The sequence below is a fragment of the Doryrhamphus excisus genome, chromosome 1 (assembly GCF_030265055.1).
Source record: "Doryrhamphus excisus isolate RoL2022-K1 chromosome 1, RoL_Dexc_1.0, whole genome shotgun sequence".
Classification (NCBI taxonomy): Eukaryota; Metazoa; Chordata; class Actinopteri; order Syngnathiformes; family Syngnathidae; genus Doryrhamphus; species Doryrhamphus excisus.
Window position 1 is genome coordinate 43537526 of NC_080466.1, and position 14291 is coordinate 43551816.

Consider the following 14291-nt stretch of genomic DNA (forward strand, 5'->3'; position numbering starts at 1 on the left):
CTAATCACCCTGACATCTCCCACTTGGATTTCAGCACACGTATCACTCCAGCCGCACGCTTATTCATACCGCCGGGCGTACAGTGACGCGCATGAAGCGGAACCCACCCACTCTTCCGCCGTCAAAGAAAACCACACACGGGTCCCGGTGCGCCTCACGACGGGCACGGGAGACGTACGGCGTAAGCGAAACAATCGCAGCCAGATATTCCGAAGCTCGGAATCACGTTTGCCTCGTAAATGAGCCAGCATTGTTTCTAATTTTCCAAAGACGATAATCGTCCGTCTTTGGCTTATATTTAGTGTCCAGCTGATCCCCTCACATGACATTCAACTCTCCGTCGGACACCTAGCCGTAAAAATTCCCCCTCTGGGCAGATTTTGTGATCTTCCAAATGGATCCGTCGTGGCTTTTGTCCATTTCTAGACACATTTAACAACACTAAAAAATAACAACATGCGCGGATCAGTCGGTGCAAATGAAGCACAAAATGTCTCGTGACGGATTGTTGTCTTTTGCTTTTTAGCTCTTGCGCTACGGCGGCATCAAGAGACTCCTTGCCAGTTATTTGCTTCAAAGAGGAAGATTTGAGAACGTGGAAGGCGCTAAATGTTGCGGAGGTGAGGAGGGAGTGTGTGACAGTGTGTCGACGCCCGACTAGGAGGTGTCAGCAGGGAGGAATATTGAAAGAGCGCAGCCTGTCATCATCATCAGTCATCCTCACGCTTTGCTCCCAGACGTCTGAGTCTTGTCTTCCTTTGTCCTGCTTCTTCCGCCAGCCGCCACGTTCCCCCTTCATGTGACAGGCGGCGTGGTGCAAAACACAAATCCGTGTTTGTTCGTGTCAACTGTAGCTGACCCAACAATCTGGGAGTGTCTGAATCAGCGGGCTGTTTTGAATTAAATTTTAATGTCTAGCAACCACTTTGCAGCCTCGCCTCTCTTTCCGGTGGCGGCGTGGCGCGGCGCGGCGCGGCGCGCTGTAGACTGGCCGCGTTTTTCACGTTGTAATATTCTAATTGCCGCAGCCGTTTATGAAGTGATGAAAGGGCGCCCGTGCTGCTGGCGGAGGTAGAAGCACTCAGCCGTAGAAAAGTGGAGATTATAATGCTACATTAATGACATGTAAATATAGCATTGTTATGGAAATGACGGCGTAAAAGCGCATAGGAGGGGCCTGGTGGAAATCATAATGCTGCTATTAAATCAAGGCTGAAGGTATAAACCGCACTAGAATTCACTCTAATCCCATTTGGATGGGAACGGCTCAAGCTGAGTTGGGTTTAACAGCGGGGCTGTGTGCTTTCTCCGAGGTGCCTGTGACACCCTAGGGGGACGGCGTTGTCCACCTTGTCACCCAAACACAAATCCTGGCTTTTCACGGGCCGCGTTCAATGGCTCCCTGGTCTCGGGAAGCCCTTGTTTGGCGTCTAATGGCGCATCGTGCTCTCCGGATAAAGCCGTCCATTATTTTGATGGGTGACTTGACTCTTTTATGGAGCATCGCCGACTGTTAGCCGGTTTCGGGTTCTCCGTGCTTGGAGCGGGCTGCTTTTTTTACATTTGAATGTGGCCGGGACCGCCTCCTCCAGCTATGCATTTCCATGCCGGGTGTTGCAAACTCTTTGGCGCTCCACGGACGCAGGTCGGTGTTTTGGATGTCACGGAGCAGCGGGAGAAAAGACACGTCGACTCATTTAGAAGACGGAATGACAGGCGGGTGTGTTTTTAACGTGCGGAAGCCAGATAGGCGGCGCGTGCCAACACGGCAGCATGCGTCCTATCAAGGTCTTGGATATTATGCCGAGTGTAAAACCGAGTCTCCAAGAGGTAGCCCCGAGCGAGCGACAACAATTGTATATACTGTATAAATATATATGTATTTTTCAATCAAATAACATTTCTAAATGGATATTTATTTTATTAGGACTTTTTTTAATTTACACGGCAACGACGATGGATCTATTTGTAATTAAAACATGATATTATATATATTATTTTTAATATACTGTATATTATATATGTATATCTTATTCTGTGTAACGTTATATTCTAATTTTATAATTGTAAACAAACTGCCATTTTACACAAGGACTCAGACTGCATTGTCTTTAGCGTGGGGGCCGACACGCCGACACGCTCTCCCCCGACCCTCCACAAGCCCCGCTGACTATTATTCATCACAGTTATTAATTGACTTTTCTTTTGATTGTCTTATTTTGTCTTTCTATTTAAAAAAATGTCCTTCTCGGACTTCCATGTGGAAGAGCAGAGAAACGACCGGAAGGTTCCAAAGGACAATGAGTCGTCTCGTAATCGTCATTGTGTGTGCGTGTGTGTGGAAAGAAGTCCTCCCACCGAATTGTAATCTCCATTTTGAGAAAGAAAATCATCATTCCCATTTTTTACAGAGCATTCCCAAACCAAATATTTACTTCTGGGCATGGCCGGGATGATGCACGTGTTGGTGAGCTCCAGCGTCGATACAGTCGCTCTTTTTGGAGCCCCGCTTGTATGAGACGAGTTCTTGTTTTCTGCACACAAAACATAAATAAAATAAATAAATAAAAATAAATATAAAACATGTTGCTCCATCGCTCTGGTGTAAACAGGCCCTGAGGTTTTTGCATACTATTTTTATGAAAGGGTTCACAAAGAGTCAAAAAAGTTACTGAAACAATCTCCGGGGCACGTAGACCAGGGGTCGGCAACCCTTAGCATGAAAAAGACGTTTTGCTTCCTCTTCCAGTTTATTAAAAAAAAAGTCTGAAGCCGCAAAACATTGTCCGGCTTTTAAACTTTTTAAAATATTAGCTGATACATCAACAAAGGGCAGCGAGCATGCGTTGGTCCACTAGCATCTAGCCAAACGGAGAGCTAGGTAGCCACTCTTCCGTCTGAAAAACGTTGAGGCTAGTTTTTCATGCTAGCTGCTACAACAGTAATATCACTGTACCTTGGTTAACATACAAGTCGGTTATGTAAATGGCTTATTTCATTCAATGTTATGGATTTAGTGTCAAAATAGGTATTTCCAATGGCATCCGTTGTTAGCTAGCTCGTATTAACTTGTTTTCTCTTGATATAATGCACAGAAAAGGGAAATAAATGGGCAAAATTCCGCAAAAAAAGGATTTTTGGCAATATAGCCGTCAAGTTGAAAAGGCCAAAACATTGTAAAAATCCTTTTCATGTAAACGTGATGTCATGTAATAGGGCCTTTGAGCTTTCCCAGTCATTCACATCAAGGAAAGCCGGTCTCCTTGCGTCAAACTGAGATTTGAACCTGGATCCCTCTCGCTGTGTGGCATCGGTGCTAACCGTGGCTCCCAAGTGTCTCCATCTGCGTTTACAAAGAGAGTCCTCACAGCTAAACGTGGTCAACATTGATTTGTCGCTCCGAAAGCATAATGGCATCTTTCATGCAGATGTTTGAGACGTGCATGACTCCCTGCGTCCGTCTGTTGCGTGAACACACTTGTAAATCCTTTGTTCAGTGAGCAAACCCAGTGTCCTTAGCAGGGGTTAATTGAGTGTTCCATCAGAGGATATCATGACCTGTCTGGCAGCGGAACATACAGCACATGCCTGCGTCTGGATGCAGCGAACCGGGATTACTGCATAAGATGCTGGTGACCTACTTTTTTACTGTTTGTTTTGTTTTCTTTCTTTTTTTCTCATTTGATGGCCATAGGAAGCGCTTGTGTAATGAAAAACAATAAATAAGGGGTAGCCGGTCCCCGTGCGGGTCAGCGAGTGCCGTCGGCCGGTCATTTGAGGGTTTTAATTCAGGAACAGGTTCATGTTTTATTTACCAGGCCGCCCGCCCGCCGTGGTGCCTGCTTTAAAATGAACGTCTGTGGAAGTGCTTTTCAGCGTGTACAAATGCCACGTGACCAGGAGAAGTTGAAAATACGTAACCATATAACCAAAGCAATATCACACCAAGTGTCAGCACTTTATTGCATGAATGTTGAATTTCCGCTCCCAGCGCCGCGATAAGCCGGCAAGATGAGGTTAAACGGGAGCGATATGGATACAACGGGAGCGAGTCTCTCTCCCGAGCACGCCACACGTCAACAATCCCGCAGTCCCGGAGAAAGAAAATAAGAGAAATATGATCGGAGGTTGTGTGTGTGTCACAAGTTCACACAGAGGCCAAGGGTGAAGAATTGACTTCACTTTTTCTTCCTGGTTTTTCCTCCTCTTTTACTTTCCATTCCGACGCAGCGATTAAAGCCAGCTGTATTGCTGATACGACGCTAAGCGGCGAGGTAGTAGCCCTGCCAATTTGAATATGTATGACTTGGTGAGGGGCATATTTTTCACCTCATAATAATACAGCGAAGAAAGGAGAGAAATTCATGACTGGAGTGTTATAAGACACAGTGGGCGAGGTTTGCACACGGATTTGTGCATTCAGCGTGATGTGTACTCGGGTTGGATGCGTGCTTCCTGAGCAAATGTGCCACGCCGTCATTTGAGCCGACACAATGAATTGAAAATGTGTTTATAACGCTCACGTGCGACGCCAAAAATGCATTCTTAACGTTAGGTACGCCTCAAAAGCTATATTTAGCATTGTTGGCCATTTGTGGAGCAAAATAAGGTCAAATGATATGATGATATGATATGATATGAACACTGTATGTCATACACATTATACATGACTGATGGTGCTTCCCATGATGTGCATTCTTAGCCGCGTCTTTTTAGCTGTTTTTATATCTTTAGAATGAATACTGTCTTTTTAGCTGTTCTTGTATCTTTAAAATGAATAGTCTTTTTAGCTGTTTTCATATCTTTAGAATGAATACTGTCTTTTTAGCTGTTCTTGTATCTTTAAAATGAATAGTCTTTTTAGCTGTTCTTATATCTTTAGAATCAACACTGTCTTTTTAGCTGTTTTCATATCTTTAGAATGAACATAATCTTTTTAGCTGTTCTTAATTCTTTAGAACAGAGGTAGGGAACCTATGGCTCGGGAGCCAGGTAGGGCTCTTTTGATGACTGTATCTGGCTCTCAAGCATTTCTTACCACAATAAAAAATTATTTTTGCTAACAAGCTGCAGAACCAAGCCTTCTGGCAAAGATGGCCAAAAGAATGAAATATACTGAGTATGGTGCAAAATTATGCAGCAGCAGAAGTTGTATTAATGGCAGCAAGTATTTGATTTATTGTTGGACACTGCGCTGCTCACGAAAGTGTGCTGGCCACACCCCATTGGCGTGGGGTAGTGTGCCTGGTCTACATAATTGGAGCCCATTATATCTAAAACTGTTGGTCTTACATAAAAATGCACACATTTTATTGCATTCAATGTTTAAAAAAATGTATATGGCTCTCACAGATACACATTTTAAAATATCTGGTCTTCATGGCTCTTGTAGCCAAAAAGGTTCCCGACCCCTGCTTTAGAATGTATATAGTCTTTTTAGCTGTTTTTATATCTTTAGAATGAACATAATCTTTTTAGCTGTTCTTATATCTTTAGAATGTATATAGTCTTTTTAGCTGTTTTTATATCTTTAGAATGAACATATGTATCCAAGGCTCACATAAGGATTGGGAAGGATGGGCAAAATAAGAAAAAAAAAAGTGCAGTTTTCCTCGAACACAGCCTCACAGCAATGAGAAATCCACAAGCCGGCGTGCATATTTTTGTATAATTTTCCTTGCAAACAGCTGGAAAGGGCTGGGTAGATGCGGCACTATCAATCAACGGAGGGGGTAAAACACACACCACTCAATAGGCTGAAAATCCCTGAGGAAGTGTGCGGCTAATATTTATTCACTGATAATACACTCCCTTCCTTGAGGGAGCCAGGTGGCATCTGGCAACAAATACGGCGCTCTCATTCAAACCCTGAAAATCACATTACAGGGTACGCACCTTGGCTATAGTCGGCATGCCAGCCTACAGTTTAATTACTCTTTTTTTTTTTTTTTTTTGTCGTTAGTATCATGAGGCTGTGCTAAAAATAACCGTGGACACATGCCATTAATAATTAGCCGAGCCAAAGCTAAGGCAGCAGTCAAGGAAGACAACAAATATGGCAGAGATGAGACACTGTCATTGTTGGCGCTGTTGATTTTCATGCTCTCTTTTTGAATTGATAAAAAGTGACAGCAAGACAGAAGTCTGAAAATCCAAATAAATAAACACAACACTGACAGGTGACGTGTGTGTGTGTGTCGCCCTCAGCCCTTATCTTGTTGAAATGCCATCGTGTGTGTGTGTGTGTGTATAGTCACTTGCATTTCAAAACCACTTTTTTAAGACCAGTCAGACAAATCATCAATTCGCACTTTGATGCTATCAATAGCTTTTCAAGCCAGGGTGTAAAATATCGTCTGTACGTCGATATGTAGTGCCGTAATTTGATATAAGCTTCTTTTATTTGAAGCGCAAGGAGAGCAACGGCCCCGGAGGTGTTTTACTTCTTCAACGCTGTGATTGTAGAGCAACACCACCTACACTGTCACACTGTATTTCCACCTCCACTCATTACTCTGCGTGGGGATGTTAGCTTTCTCCGTTGGCGCTTACTGTTGTGTATAAATACTTTGTGTTGCTTAAACAGCCGCATCCTACCTATTCTGTACCGTCCCGTTTGGCGACAGTTGACTTTGACTGATTTTTTTTCTCGCGCAGGTCCCCCCCGGGAGCTTTTCCAGCCGGACGGCGGTCCTACGGCGGCAGACGGCATGAAGCAACACCGTGGCTGATCCATGACACTAAACTCCGCTCGCCCTCTGCTCTCATCAAACCGGACAATCAATCACCGTCTCACCCCCCATCTCCACAAAGCCGCACCATGGCCAGCAAGAGGAAATCCACCGTGCCCTGCATGATACCGTCCAAATCCAAACATGTGCGCGAGGAAATCATACTGGGCTCGCTGCCAGAACTCCTACCAACAATCCCGGAAGACGGCATACTCAGCATCTCTGGAGTGGAGTCTGGCCACGTCTCTCGCAGCTCATCCAAATCTGAATGCGGCAGCGAGGTGCAGAAAGGAGGAACATACAGCTGCCCGCCCTGCGCGTTCGAGTCCAGAGATTTGAACTACTTTTTGGACCACATGCACAACTGCCACTTGGACTTCAGGGCCCAGCCCACCTTCTACTGCCTGAACTGCGGGGTCTCTGTGGTCCGCTTCGAGGCGCTGGCTCTGCACAACGCCAACACTCATCCCAAGATCATGGAGGGCTTGATGACCGCCTCGCTGAGCGTCAACAAGAGGGATGGCGTCACGGCGGTGGAGCAGAGCCTCTTCACAGACAACGAAGACGACTGCAGAGAATCCGGAATCTCCCTCAGCAAAACCCCCATCGCAAAGATGATGAAAGCCAAGGGAGAGCACAAAAAGATTGTAGTGTCTCACACGGTGGAAGTTTTGAGGAAAGCCAGCGGGAAGGAGGCGGAGCCCAACATGCTGACAAATGTGCCTGAACTCCAAAACGGGGCTCTCAGTATTTCTGGTGCCCAAGCTATGCCGAGGTCAACTGTTAGTCACATGATTGCGACGACAGTGTCCAACCCAGTCTTTCACCAGCACACTCCCTCCCTGTACTCCCCCCCCTCCTGCGATTCCAATAAAGACCTTCCAAAGGTGATGATCCCCCTCAGCAGCATCCCCACCTACGATGCCGCCATGGACACCAGCAGCTTTCTTAAGACATCCTTTGGCAAGTTCCCCTACCCGACCAAAGCCGAGCTCTGCTACCTGACGGTGGTGTCAGAGTTCCCCGAAGAGCAAATCAAACTGTGGTTTACCGCCCAAAGACTCAAGCAGGGCATAAGCTGGTCTCCGGAGGAAATCGAAGAGGCCAGGAGGAAGATGTTCAACACCGTGTTCCAGGGCGGAGCGCCGCAGAAGCAAGCCGCCCCGCTGCGTCATGTCAATCACATTGTTACTCACCACACCGTCACAGCTCCTCCGGGTTCCAAAGGACCAAACTTTAACATGGCCAAAGTCCCCTATGGCGCTGGCAAAACCAGACCCGTTGGAGTCGTAGCCAAGCAGCCCAAAATGTCAACCAATCCTCATGTCACGAGGGTCTCGTATTCCGCCCCGATTCTGCCCCAGAAGGTTGCGTCTGTGCTCAGAACAACGCAGGTACTGACCAAGAGTATTCCGCTCACCGCGGACCCCGACAAGAGCGACGGCCTCGGAGTGGATGTGGCGGGTGGCGGAGGCAATCGCAGCAGCAGTAGCAGCAGCACTTGCAGCAGTAGCAGCAGCATCACCAGCTATTCGGGCAGCAGTAACGGTGGCGAGAACGTCTCCAGGAAAACGGTGAATAGCGCCATCCCGACCAACGGCGTCAACAGCTTCGCCGCTAGCTGCGCCAACATCAGCAATAACGATTTGCACTGCGTTGCTGCCGCTAGCGACAAGCGCGACGATGTACCGACAGGACCGGAAGAGCGTCACGTCGCCGTGAACCACACCAGCAATGTAAATGTCTCCTGCAACGACCACAACAGCGGCGGCGAGCAGGCTGACGCCTCCGGGAAGGACGAGCAGCTCCACATGAGCGACAGCAGTATTACGGCAGAAACCCCCGCCTCGAAAGACAGTGTTCCCCGCCTGAACCACGGCAGCACTTCCCCGACTCAAAGCACCAGCACCAGCACCACCGTCATCACAAAAAGTTGTTCATCTGTGATGGATCAGGGCAAACGCAACAAGGAGTTCAGCATAAAAGGCATGTCAATCTTGCAGCAGCTCATCAAGGAGGACGACCTTTTTGCTGGAGACAGAAGCTGCTCCGAGCTGAAGATTGAACCCATCAAGATCAACTTCAAGAGGCTGAAAATGAATGAAAGCGAGAGCACATCTGAGATTGCACATCAAGAACACAAGTCGGAGATAGCCGAAGGGTCCTTCTCGCCCCCCTGGGCCAACAAGAACCCCCAGCAGCTGCGCATCCTTCGGCAGGCTTTCTCCGGCACGCGCTGGCCCAACAGCCAGCAGTACGAGGACTTGAGCAACCAGACGGGCCTCCCCAAGTCCGAGGTGGTACGCTGGTTCAGCGACAGCCGGCACAGCCACAAGAACGGACAGCTCAAGTGGCTGGAGACCTACCTGCGGCCCCCCGTGGAGGCGGAGGACGCGAGGGGCCACGGGGACGCTGACGCCAGATCGCCGGCCGCCAAAAAGAAACTTCTTGAACGAGACGTGAACAAAGCCCTGGACGGAGAAGCGGGACTGAACGCTGGCCAGCGGGTTCTCTGGCAGGGTTCAAACTCGCCGCTGCGGGGTCTGATGGGGTCTGAGGGGAGCGGCGAGATAATCAAAGCCGAGACCTCCGCGCAGCCGGGGGTCTTGAAGGACCCCTGGCCGGACCGAGTAGAGGACCACCAGCGGCTGCCCGCCAGCCAGCCCCTCATCGAACAACCCAGCGATGCCAACAAGACCAGGTGACCAGAACGCTCCTTACTTTTCCTCTCATTTCTCATGATGTCTTTTCCCATAATAGTTTGACTTGGAATATCGGAACTTTTCCTCCACCTACATTTTTTCTTTTGGTTTTCACATTTCAATATAACGCATTTAAAAATGTATTTTTAATCACAAAAAAAAACAGCCACGCACTACAAGTGGCCCCCAGGCCGCACTTTGTACACCCCTGTGTTACGTTAATCGTCCCTCGGTGTGAATGTTAGCGTGATTGCGTGTTTGTTTACGTGTGATGTCTACAACCGCCATTGTTGGTCTCCTTGGGCGGCATCACGGTCTGCACCGCGTTTGTTTTGGTTTACATTCAACTCAATTAGGAGTCGCTCAGATTGGCCTTTTTGTCCTCAAATTGAATACTTCCGCCACTGCGTACTGGGGGGGGGGGTCCCCAAATCAATTACTGTCATAGCGTACTTAGCGAAAATGCCATTACAGTAATCCCTCGCTACTTTGCGCTTCAAATGTTGTGTTTTTTCAGATATATGTCCATTTTTTGTGGTTGAATACAGCCTAGTATTACTAAAAAAAAACATACTTAAACAAATACCAAGTATTTTTGTGCCTAAATCATGCATTTTCAAGCAAAAAAGGCTAAATGGAGCGAAATGCAAATATAAGGCATTCAGAAGACTCATGCAAAGACATTGTGATGATATGTAATATTCTGCACTGGTCACTAGGTGTCAGTAATGTTACTTTGATAAGACAGTACAAAAGGAATAACAACAGCGTGAATGTAAAGGTGACTATAGGGGTGTTATTTTATGCCTAGAGGGCTCTAATCATATTGTTTCTGTGCTTTAACTATGCAAATATTAGATTTATGTACAGCAGGGGTGCTCATTAAGTCGATCGCGAGCTACCGGTCGATCGCGGAGGTGGTACTGGTCGATCGCGGCGTGACATTAAAAAAATATCATCCCAGCATCAATGCCGTCACTTGATTGATATACAGGGCAGCCATTCAGATGACAACTGAATGTTGCCCTTCGGGCGACCAATCAAATCAAACAACGTCTCTAAGTGCAGCAGAACTTACGATGTCAGCCTATCATCCATCCCCGTTACTTGATTGACATACAGGACAACCAGTCAGATGACAACTGAATTTTGACCTTTAGGTCACCGCTCATGCGTAAACAACGATGCAAAGTGCTAAGCTAGTCGGCGAATTGCGAGATTTTAAGCCCTCGCTAAAGTTTATGGTCACTAAAATGAGTGAAGGAGCTGGACCAAGTAAAAAGGCAAAAACTGGACCAAGTAAAAAGGCAAAAAACATATCACTTCCATACGGATATGGAATATTATACGGATATTATGATACGGATATTATCCATGACTGATAAACATTTGGAAGTGTGCTTGAGGCTGGCTATCAGCAGCTACTGTCCGGACTATGCATCCCTGGCTGGTTCAATTCAGTGCAAGTCATCAAAGTAAACTCAGGTAATTACAAAAAATGTTAATAGTTAATTATGTGTGTTTTGCAATATTGGCTCATTTGGTTATGTAAGGTACATCAACATACATTGTACGTACAAATAATCCTCAATACATTTGAAAATAAATAGATGTTTTGCATTTTTGTAGTGGGTAGATCATTTTGACTCGGTCATTTTAAAAGTAGCTCGCATGCTGAAAAAGTGTGAGCACCCCTGATGTACAGTATAAAGAATGCTACTTTGCGTGAATTCACTTATCACGATCAGGTCTGGAACCATTTTGCCGCGATAAACGAGGGACTACTGTGTTCGTCTTCTTCTTCTCTACTTTTTAACTGTGACTTGCAACTAAAGCCAAAGAAAGCATAAATGACTCCGACACAAAAAGACAGCCACGCTACATCCAACCAATCAAGTGTCTATGTTTAAAAATCTATTTTTAGCTAAGTGGGAGTCTTGCCCATTGAATTATAGATAGCGAGCGCATGCTAATACATGTGAATAAATCATGACAATTGTGTCGAGGGGGCCGAGGCGCCCTCCTACTCCGTAACCTTCCTCACCTTGGGTGTGTGTCCATGTTGTGTTTTTGCGTCCACATTAGGGACCGCCTGAGGATGGAGCTGCTGGAGGTGTGATGAAACCCACCCAAACACGTACGAGGCCGCTTCGCTCCCTGGCCGGGCTGGGAAAAAAAACAAAAACAACAAGAAAAAAAAAAAAAAAGAGTGTTTGTCATGACAGCAAATGTGATTGTAGCTGGACCGTAAGACTCTGACTGTAACTGTGAATACCCCCCCCCCTCTCCCACCCCCTATTCTTCCTCTTCCTCCTCCATCTGCCATCACTTCCTCCCATCGTCTGAAGAAAGAACTTGTCACCTTCTTGAGTCCTGTGATGTTTCAGCCTTTCATGCTTCTTCGTGGTCGTGTGGAGAGGGTGCACAATGAGGTCAGTATGAGGGATCAAAGACAAGAACGAGAAGACGCACACTGACTGGAAAAGTGACTTGAATGAACGCAAATAGGATAGGATGAGGCCGAGAGATAATGTCTTGGGGTCAGCGTGAGAAATAAATCTCTATACAGTGTGTGTGTATGTATATATATATATATATATATACATACACACACATATAAATATATATATGATGAAAACTGCACTATAAAGGGGGTTTGTACTGACTGAATGGACAAAAGATGTGTCAAAAGAAATGTTATTGTTGGCTTTGTGATATTTTTTACTTTTTTAGCAACCAGTACTTCAGCACTGCCTTGAATTTGACTTTTTTTTTTTCTTCGCTTTTTCCAATTCTATTTACTCTTCTATAGTCACTGTAAGTCCAGATGCAATCAAACATGTTTTCTTTAGACCTGTATCAATGTTGGTGATCACTTTGTGGTTGGGCTACACGCAAACTAGACTACGTTCAATGCACTAATGAAGACAGCGACGCTGAAAATCACACGGCCCCGCTGCAAAGGTATTGACATCTTTGCGGCGGATCGAAACACTACAACGCCCTGCAAACGAAACAGAGACAAGCCTGTCACGCTAACGTTGCCTTACTCAGCTCTGTCCATTTGTTTATATGACCTGTCTGTCCGTCATCTCGCTTTCCAGCTACTGTGCTGTCCGTAAAGTTACGCACACACACACACACACACATCCAGACACAAAAAATAAGCCAGTGCATCAAGGATTGCTGTTGGTCTGTATCTGTGAAAAATCTTGTGCTGCTTTGTGTACACTTGGAGATGTTTCGTTTGAGCTGTAACTGTAACATGGTATCAAATATCGTGACCGGCCAAGCAAAATTATGAATTGGATCCTTTCGATGCTGACAGAGTGAGATGTCCTTGGAGCTAGAGAGCCAAATAAGGAGAAATTCTCTGGATTTTCTACAAAAGCTAACCGTCACTACATGGATATCCTATGAAGCTGCATCCTTGTCAAGCTGCTAATAGCTAAGAACGGTGCTATACCATCCAAAGTGAAATTGGAGGTTCATCTCCTACCAGCAGTGTATGCACTCGTGTCGAATGTTACACATTTCTTTTGCTTTGAGATCAATGGAATCTGGACTTACGGTGGAATGATCACTTACGAGGAAAAAAAAAAAAAAAAGAAAACAAACATTTTATGAAATAGCCTGATCATAAAGCACTGTTGTATCATCCTTTCTACACTTTCTCTGAATCTTTACAGAATAAAGCGAATACTCACCACGCAGACGCCTTCTGTTGTTTGTTCACATACCCGGATGCACTCGGAAGGTTGGCGACTGTCAACGAGGGAATATGGAATTAGACGTTCATCACTCGCGCTACTGCAGTTCTCAATTAATAAATGATCGCTGTTTTGTGGGTTATTATGATGGCGTAAAAAAAAAAAACAATCTGAGATTCGGAAAAAAAAAATAGAAAAATTCATGTTTTTCTCATAATAGTGTGTTTTTTATTGCATTTTATTCTTGTAATTTCACGAGAAATAAATAAAATAAAAATAATTTACAATTTACTTTTTTCTTGTAATATGAGTTTTTTTCTCATATTTTATTCTTGTAAATTTAGGGGGAAAATTTTTTAATATAATGCCTGTGCTAACACACCTTGTAGGTTTGCGTAGGCGGGCCGAGCCAAACGTCAATATCGGTACCCAGGGTGGCATACGTATCGGATTGACATTGATTGACATTATTGATTGATAGTGTGATGAGATGTTTGAGATTGGTTGTCTTTTTCGGTTGTATTGATATTATGTTAATTGTTAGGTTTCTCATATTTATTATTATTTTTTTTTTACATGGTAGTATTTTGTCTTACGTTGTCTTTTCCTTCCAAATTTTATGTGGGAGTAAAAATCATTAAAAGTTTCTTTTGTTTGAGGGGGTTAAGTTTAGAAGAAATAAATTCGAGGCTAACAGGCTAACGATGGTGTTAGCTTGCTAGCTAGCTAGCTAGCTAGCTTGCTAGCTCGCGCCTCCGGAGTCATTGCACCGTAAGAGCTGGGCAATATGATTGATGGAAGTCTTGGGTAACGGGACTGTAAAGGTGACTATTGGTCTGTTTCAGTTCTATGGGGCTCTAATAATGGTAAAAACATATTTGGAAAGTCATTAACTGTTTTCTCATGCTCAACCAATCTCAATTGCCATGAACCAAATAGCCGCAATTAGCGTGGGAGGACTGTATAGATAGTTTATAAATACAGAGAATAAGTTATTAGATTAACATATGTAATCAAAGGTAGTGTATTACCCTTAGTTTTGCCTAACATGTCTGTGCCGTGCGTTACTGTGATTGTAATCGTGATTAGCAAACTAAAGGCAACATCATTCATAGCAGCCTACCTTGCAGCAGGTCTGGAAAGACACC

At 45.2% G+C, this 14291-nt stretch overlaps 1 protein-coding gene across 5 annotated transcripts in view; it reads left to right on the plus strand.

The window, feature by feature from the left end:
• zhx3a (zinc fingers and homeoboxes 3a) overlaps positions 1–13146 on the plus strand; it is a 22037-nt gene extending 8891 nt beyond the window's left edge. For 4 of the 5 annotated variants that reach the window (XM_058065072.1, XM_058065065.1, XM_058065082.1 and 1 more), the window contains 2 exons: positions 6658–9432; positions 11519–13146. In XM_058065072.1, coding sequence (XP_057921055.1) covers positions 6821–9432; positions 11519–11552 — 2646 coding nt within the window. In that variant the 5' untranslated portion in view covers positions 6658–6820 and the 3' untranslated portion in view covers positions 11553–13146. Of the gene's footprint in view, positions 1–6657; positions 9437–11518 lie in introns of those variants that run through there. The other variant, XM_058065091.1, reaches the window with a different exon arrangement.
• The last annotated feature ends 1145 nt before the right edge of the window (positions 13147–14291 follow it).